This window comes from Otolemur garnettii, unplaced genomic scaffold, assembly GCF_000181295.1.
Source record: "Otolemur garnettii isolate 467f Iridium unplaced genomic scaffold, OtoGar3 scaffold00013, whole genome shotgun sequence".
Classification (NCBI taxonomy): domain Eukaryota; kingdom Metazoa; phylum Chordata; class Mammalia; order Primates; family Galagidae; genus Otolemur; species Otolemur garnettii.
Window position 1 is genome coordinate 29,790,482 of NW_003852408.1, and position 8,601 is coordinate 29,799,082.

At 45.3% G+C, this 8,601-nt stretch overlaps 1 protein-coding gene across 2 annotated transcripts in view; it reads right to left on the reverse strand.

Annotated features, from left to right (window-relative positions):
- The window catches only part of CASP8 (caspase 8), a 32,880-nt gene that overhangs the window by 10,583 nt on the left and 13,696 nt on the right, over nucleotides 1-8,601 (reverse strand). For both annotated transcript variants that reach the window (XM_003785128.3, XM_023510448.1), the window contains exons 2-5: nucleotides 7,511-7,845; nucleotides 2,186-2,291; nucleotides 918-1,056; nucleotides 751-795 (exon numbers count right to left, since the gene is read on the reverse strand). In XM_003785128.3, the coding sequence (XP_003785176.2) occupies nucleotides 751-795; nucleotides 918-1,056; nucleotides 2,186-2,291; nucleotides 7,511-7,845 (625 nt within the window). The remainder of the gene's footprint in view (nucleotides 1-750; nucleotides 796-917; nucleotides 1,057-2,185; nucleotides 2,292-7,510; nucleotides 7,846-8,601) is intronic.

Here is an 8,601-nt window from a genome sequence, read left to right on the forward strand (position 1 = left end):
AAATGAAAACAATGGAACAGAAACATTTGCGCCCTTACATTAATCTGAAATTAAAAAAAAAAATACTTTACTCCTTAAAGTCTTGGGCTCAAGCAGGCCAGGGAACAGGGAAAGACTGGCTTCATGGACATTACTCAGATTTAATCTTTCAAGGAAGGTGATCCACAAAGAGCCAGGGTGAAAAAAAAAACAATGGAAATGGAATTTAAAATTATCCTCAGTGAGTACATGCACTTTTTATAATAAGAAAGAATATTTGATTAATCAAAATGTTGAAGGAGATCCTTGGGAGTTCCTTCTCCTGGTTCAGCCGAGCTCACTCAGGTAGAGAAAGAGAAAGAGGAAATTGAAAGGAGTGTCTGAGTGTTGAAACCATTGAAAGAGGAAATAACTTCCAAGGACGTTTTGAAAAATAATTTGAATCCAGCTCCCCAGTGCACAATACAGGCAGCATGGGAGAAGGGACAAAAATCCCACACAGAAAAAAATTGAGTATTTCTTACTAGTTGTGCACCTATTTCAAACTTTGCAGCCTGGGGCTGCAGAGTCCATGCCTTTTGACAACCCTTTCTACCCCTTTCAAAGTGTAGAGAAGGTAACCATGAGTCCCCACTGCAAACGGTCCTGCTGATATTAGGAGAGCAGGTCCAGCAAGATCTGGATGCAGCTGGAAGGTTGTGGGGAGGAACCATGAGGACAGCAGCAGTAAATTAATGAAATGGGTCTTCAAAACATTTCTCCAAATAGTACCATTTGAAAATTCTTCTGTACTTCTTTCAAAGCTCAATCTTCTCCCTGAATTGAAAGAGAACACCCCCCCACACACAAGATATCTGATTAGAAGCAGTTGTGACACGGGAGGATTTGTCAAAATCAGAATACATGTGGCGGACTCGCCGCTGGCAGGTTGCTCATACCTCTGCTTAATTCCTCATAATCAGTGATTTTCTTCAGCAGGCTCCTGTTGATTTGGCTACAGATTCTTTTCAGAAGATCCAAGTTTCCTTCCCCCAGGATGACCCTCTTCTCCATTTCTATGAAAATATCAAGCAAGGTCTAGGAGGAAGAGAAAGTTGGAAGAGTGGATTGAGCCACATTCATTTTCAGATTAGATCCCTTTTTTTTTTTTTCTTCTACTTTCTCCAAACTAAGGGCCGGCCCTCACTTCCCAAGCCTGAGAATTCACGTAGCAGGCGGACTACTGACAGGTGGTTCTTTTTCCTGGCCCAGGAAGACAGAGGTGAGAGGATAGAGGAGAAGCCAGTGTCTGTCCCCAAGCCCTGTGGTCAAACTGCCTATGGAGGCCAGCAGTGAGGATGCATGACTGAGACATACCACCCAGTCACCATGGTGACAGCCTGGGGACCTCTTCACACCCCAACACTGCATCTGGCACCTGCTCCCCTCCAGACCTGCATTCACAGATACACACAGACACACAGGATACACAGACACATATACACACACCGCACACAACACAGAGACACACACAACATACAGTCACACAAACATACACACAGACAAAAAGACATATACACATCGCACTCATAGAGAGACACAGAACGCACACAAACGCTTACAAATATGAAGATATGCATACAGGCACACATAAAACACACAGGCATGGAGAGACACATAGACACATATAACACACAGACAGAAACCCAACACTCAGGAACACACACACAAATGCAGAGGCATAAATACAGATGCATGGTGTTAGACTACCCCCCGACACACACAGAGATATACCACACATAGGGAGAGACACAGAAATGGAGATACCCATACAGGACACATAACAACACTCAAAGACACACAGACACATATCACACACAGTACCAGGTTCTAGGTTGCTTCAGGGCTACAAAAGTGGGGCAAACGTGTTACACCCACCCCGACCCTTCTAGGCTCTTCTGGGTCCCGCCTGGCCTGTGCCTGTGCAACCGGCCTCCTCCTCCTGGCTCCTGGCCCTGCCTCACTCCCAGTAATTAACGTGAGCTGCACTTCACAGTATAAAGGAATAGCACCTACAACATGCTGCCTGGCAACTTTCTTCTTCTTTCTGGTTAAAAAGTGAGAATCCAGGTTGCTTTTACCAGAATAAGCCATCTCTTTGGCCTCAGCTATCCCCACTTGCTGATGAACTGTTAGGACTAAATCTTGACAAGACGCCAGGTCTTACCATGTCATCTTCCAGTTTACATTTGGGGATCTCCTTTTTCAAAAAAAATTTAAAAGATCTCAATTCCAGTTTGTCTAGATCTTCTGCTATCTTAAAAAGCATGACCCTGTGATGGGAAATAAAGACACTTCAGAAATGCTTTCTTAAATAACTTCCCATTTGATAAATGGAGTCGCAGTGGATTTGACTCCAATGCCCCCCCTTCAAAATAAAGCCAATTAATGATGTGATTTGTGAGCTGAGCCCTCGGAAAGAGGCTGGATAGTGACACAGAAGTCTGCTGACTCATGCCAAACTACTATCAACTTGTCATGCCCACCCTAACAATTTAAAAGTGTTATCAACTGTTTCTTTCAGTTTATTTCAGTTAAATGAATCTTGTTTTTCCTTTGTCTTTCATTATTAAATCAAGACCTTGTTGCAATTTAAAAAAAAAAAAAAGCTTTGCCTTTTGGAAATTATGCTTTTCAAAATGCAAATTGGATCATCACATCCCTAAGGAAACCAGTCAGTCGTTACCTTCAGGAAGGCCAGACATTAGGTCCAGGAATAGAAAGACCACAAACACAGGCTCACCACAGCCCTCGCAACCAGCACCATTAAAGGGCCAGAAGCCCAGACATACCCAGCAGCTCTGCCCTCTCACTCCTTTATGCTGAGTCCCCACACCCTATCTACAGACACCCTCTCACCTACCCACAGCCCAGGCCCTGCCTCAGTGTCCCCAGGGCCACATTCACTCCACTGTGCTTGAGTATCACTGGAAAGATACCATGCATGATATAATTCTGTTTATGAAAGTGCCCAAGTTCCATGATAGCTTGGGTCTCTGCCCTTTAATTTTTAATTTTTTTTGGTGGGGGGACAGGTGTCTCTCTCTGTTGGTGTCAAATGGAGTGAAGTGGTGGGATCATAGCTTACCTCAGCCTCAAACTCCTGGGCTCAAGTGATCCTCTTGTCTCAGTTTCCCTAGTAGCTGAGACTACAAGTGCAGGACCTGATGCCTGGCTAATTTGTTTTTTTTAAGAGATGGGGTCTTGCTATATTGCCCAGGATGGTCTCAAATTCCTACCTGTGCCACTCAAAGTGGGTTGGATTACAGGCATGAGCCCCTTTTTATTTTCATAAACCCAAACCAGGCAAGGTGGCTCATGCCTGTAATCCCAGCACTCTGGGAGGCTGAGGCAGATGGATTACCTGAGATCAGGAGTTCCAGACCAGCCTGAGCCAGAGTGAGACCCCATCTCTAAAAATAGAGGCCACTGTGGCTTGGCATCTATAGTCCCAGCTACTCACGAGGCTGAGGCAAGAGAATCGCTTGTGCCCAAGAGTTTGAGGTTGCTGTGGGCTGTGATGCCACAACACCCTACCAAGGGTGACAAAGTGACACACTATCTCAAAAATAAAAAATTATTTTCATAAACCCAGAGGGCTGTGAGGTACAGTGTTTAAGTATGGGGTGCCCAGCCTGTTGGTATCAGAACCTTGGTTCCATAGTCTTTGAGCTAGGTGACTTTAGACATGCCACCCATTTTTCAGACAGAAGAGAAATATCTATCTCCATCCTAGGACAGTGTGAAGTGCTGAAGGAATACGTCCATATGAAGTACTTAAACCAGTGTTCAGTAAGACATAGACACTATTATTTTCTAATCCACACCTGGCAAAGTTAATTCAACTCTTCAAATATACTTATTAGGCTCGGCGCCTATAGCTCAACCGGCTAGGGCGCCAGCCACGTACACCTAAGGTGGCGGGTTCAAATCCCCAGCCCGGACCCGCCAAACAACAATGACGGCTGCAACCAAAAAATAGCCGGGCGTTGTGGCGGGCGCCTGTGGTCCCAGCTACTTGGGAGGCGGAGGCAGGAGACTCGCTTGAGCCCAGGAGTTGGAGGTTGCTGTGAGCTGTGAAGCCATGGCACTCTACCCAGGGGGACAGCTTGAGGCTCTGTCTCAAAAAAAAAAAAAAAAAAAAAAATACTTATTAAATAGGTTAGGCGAACAAAGGAATATTTCATAAATCAGCAGCAAACCTTTCAATACTATGGTATAAGGAAAAGTGAAGGTAACACAAAACATGTCAACTTCAAGACAAAATTAGAAAATTTCGATTCTGAAAATAAAAATAGTATATAAATAGAAATTATCAGTATTATTATCTGTCTCATCCTTCTTTTTAGGGAATCCCTACCCTAGAAGTATTTCTCTAAAACTTTCAGTCTGGCCAAGATCAGATCCAGTCAAAAGCTACTCTAACAGTTTTAACTTTATTACAGGGCTCTTTGTCTTTTTAGTTTTTCATTATTGAAACTTACAGGCTTTCTGGTGGCCTCATTATCTAGTAATAAACCTGGATAGTGTATAAGATACTTATTTTATAGGTAGCAATTATAATTTGAAAATGAAATGGCTGGTGCCTTCTTATCATTTTAAGTGGCTGCACTAGGGTATTTTTCACCTTTTGGCTAATAGTCAATGATGACTAACAAGTAATAGGTCATGATTATGCCAACCCTTTTGTTCCCAAACCAATGTGCTAAACATTTTAACAGATAGACCCATCCCTTGTCAGGCGACTCTCAGCCTCTGCCTGAAAGGTACAGACTGTCTGGCACTGGCAATTTGCCTCAGCCTAGCTCACCTGGCAGAATTAGAACCTTCTGAGGGCCAAGACAGTGGACACAAGGTGAAATCCCAAGCTTTTCTACTTCGGTGGCTGTGGTTTCTTAGGATTTACTGGAACGTTAATGAATAACTCTCTTGTAAAGACTCACAACTCTAGTAAACCAAAGCTATCCAGTGTACTGGGTTGAATAGTGTCTTCCCCTCTCGCCAAAATGCCATGTCTCCCAAGAACATGAGATTGTGACCTTCTGTGGACATAGGATCTTTGCAGATAAAAATCTTGGTAAGATGAGGCTGTAATTGGATCAGGGAGGACAAACAGACACAGAGAAGAGAACTGGACATGGAGTGGAGTGTTGTGTCTACAAGACAAGGAACAATAAGGACTATTGTAACCATTGGAAACTAGAAGAAAGGCATGGAATGGATTCTTCCTTTTTACTTATTTTTTTCTTTTTGATCAGTTTTCATTTAAATATAGGCTAAGCATCCCTATTCTGAAAATTCAAGATCTGAAATGCTCTAAAATCTGAAATTTTTTTTTTTCTTGAGACAGAGTCTCACTCTGTGCCCTGGGTAGAGTGCCATGACGTCATAGCTCACAGCAACTTCAAACTCCTGAGCTCCAGCTATCCTCTTGCCTCAGCCTCCCAAGTAGCTGGGACTACAGGTGCCCACCACAACACCCAGCTATTTTTAAAGACAAGGTCTCACTTTTGCTCAGGCTGGTCTCAAACCTCTGAGCTCAGGGCAATCCACCTGCCTTGACCTCCCAGAGTGCTGGGATTACAGGCATGAGCCACTGTACCTGGCCAATTTCTCTACTTTTTAAAGCCATCCAGTTTGTATTATAGCACTTCATTATAGCAGCCCTGGAAACTAATACAACCAACATATCTCCTGTCATTTAAAATAAAAATGGTGAAGCCTCAAGTAGGGAGACATATGACAAGGAACATGCCAGACCCGCAGGCCTCTGAAAATAAAAGGAACATTAATAGGTTGGGCTATCAGAGGACAGTGCCCGTCAGCACTGGCCATAAGCCTTTCTCTCTCACCTACCACAGTTGGCAATTTAATGGGCAGAACTAAGGCTTAAGTAGAAGTTTTCTGAAAGAAAAAATACTTTAAGGAGTGTCCAATAACAAGATGTTGAAAGAGTGAAAGTGTTTTTCTTTTTAATGTCTTGTCTTAGAATCATGAAGTTGTAACTGAATGTGTCTTGTTATCTATCACACCTGTGGTCACCCATTCTCCTGGGGGGTGAGAGAAGCTGGGTTTCGTGGCCTGTGACAGGATTGCAAAAGGCACAGCTGTCGTCCTATAGAGCCTTACAATCACAGCACAGCCTGGCTCAGAGGAGCTGAGCAGTGTCTGCAGGCCAGGCCTGGTAGCACACGCCTCATCAGAGAACACTGTCATGAGAGTCTTTTAAGTGCGGAAGAAAAGCCTTTTACCCCAGTGAACATTTCCACAGGCGTCCCCAAGCAGGTGCGAAGCAGCGATGCTTTTCTCATGAATAGGCAAAGTGAGCACATGGCGTGGGCACCAGCAAGGCAGAGGCAGCAAGATGAAAGAGAGAGCGAGAGAGAGAAATTAGAACATTTAGAAAAATTCGATTCTAATTTCATCATACCTTAAATTTCACTTTAGAAAAATAAATTTTTGTCTTAGGATTTCAGTATCTTTTTATCCTGAATTATACATAATATCTCTCAATTTCTTAATCTGGCCACGGTGGGACATCTTCTCAGAGCTTCGGAAATGACCCCCCATAGACAGGCCCTGAGGGGAAAGTGAAAGTTCTCCCCTCCCGGCCGCATAACAGAAACACTGTGCTGGCCCGGAGCACAGAGCACTGAGCAAAATCGTTACAAAGTGGACTAGACAGGTACCAAGGTAACAATGGGGCCCAGGGAAAGTGTCCAGCTTTTCCGTGGTGCCTCAGCACTTTCTTGCCTTGAGACAGGGACACAGATGAGCCCTGGCTGCTTCAGAGCCGCTGGCTGTCCTACTAAAATCCCTGCAACCCCTAACATGGCTTGCATGACAGCTGATCATGACAGTACTGTGCCAGCCAGATTTATTTCACCTGCAAACAAGCAAAGATACAATGTAAAAACTTTGCATGGGCTCGGCACCTATAGCTCAACCGGCTAAGGCACCAGCCACGTACACCTAAGGTGGCGGGTTCAAATCACCAGCCCGGACCCGCCAAACAACAATGACGGCTGCAACCAAAAAATAGCCGGGCGTTGTGGCGGGCGCCTGTGGTCCCAGCTACTTGGGAGGCGGAGGCAGGAGACTCGCTGGAGCCCAGGAGTTGGAGGTTGCTGTGAGCTGTAATGCCACGGCACTCTACCCAGGGGGACAGCTTGAGGCTCTGTCTCAAAAAAAAAAAAAAAAACTTTGCATGACTCATTGGAGTGGGAAGAGATTTATAAGCCTCAGCACAGGGTGGGCACTGTGGCACTAACAAAAGGTTCCTGCAGAAGAGATGCCTGTGCCACGGATGAGCAGGTTGCTCTACTGAGTAACTTCTAATAAACTCACTTCACTCCCCAAATCTCAATTTAGGGGATGCTTTTTCCATCCTCTCCCTGGATTTTCCCCAAACTAGCTCCAGTCAGCCCTGCCCACGAAGGTTTTCTATTCCGCCCCCACTCTCCAGCCCCCACACCGTGGATTTTCTACCCACCTGTAGGCAGAAATTTGAGCTGTGCCCTCTGTTAGTTCTCTCACCATCTCCTCCTTGCTGGTGCCCAGGTATTTAACCAGCAGATCCAGCCTGTCAATTCTGAACAGCAGCTCCTTCAGGAAGGACAGATTGCCTTCCTCCAACATTCTCTTTTCCTGAAGTGTCTGGAATAGTATCAGGGCATCCTCGATGGGTTCCTGCTTCTTTTGCGGGATGTGATCCAGACTAAGGAATTTGAGGGAGGCCAGCTCATCACTGCCTATTTCTTCCGCAATGCGATAGAGAAGTGTGCTGAAAGCCATAGTTGTGAAGAGATATGATGATGTTGTAGTGACCTGGTTAAAATATAAAGTTACATTCAGGTGAGCAAGAAAAGTACCACATGCTGGTTCGTCCCTTCATCAGATGCCACAGCATCTACTTTATGCCAGACATTGTGCTGTGCATATAGGGAAGGGGAAATGAAAACCGCCCAGGACATGTTCCCGCATACTATTTAGGAAGGTGGGTAAAAAATCCAGTGGTCCCGGAGTTGTGACCTGGGTGCAGCAGCCAACTGAGGCTGGGGAAAAGCCTTACCCTATGGAAGGGACCTTTGGGGAGGAAGTGAGGAAGCACAATTCTGGCAAGGAAGAATGTATGCCAAAGTTGAGGGTAAAACTTTTTAGTCAGGTCGGGCAGGCTCAAAGGACGTCAATAAAGTAACCACAAAGGTTGTGGGATGGAGAGTGATGAGACAAAGGGATGGAGCTGTAGCCAGGAACTAAATCACAGAGGCCCTCACCTGTGGGGCAGGGATTTAGGCTTTGTCCTGGAGGAGGTGGAGAACTTCGAAGGAATTGTAAAAACGGGAATGACATCATCTAACTTGGGATTAACAACTACAGCTCTGACAACAGATTGGAAGACTTGGAAGCAGGGGACCTACAAAGACCTATTAGGAGGAGGCGGAGGTTAAGCAGGGGAGGGCAGGAGCAATGAGGTCTGCCTGAAATAACGGCAGTAGGAAGGCCTGGAGCAATACTGTCCCCTCACTGATGCAGGACAGGTGGCTCCCCAGCCAGATCCGTGGAGCTGAGGGGCAGACCTGC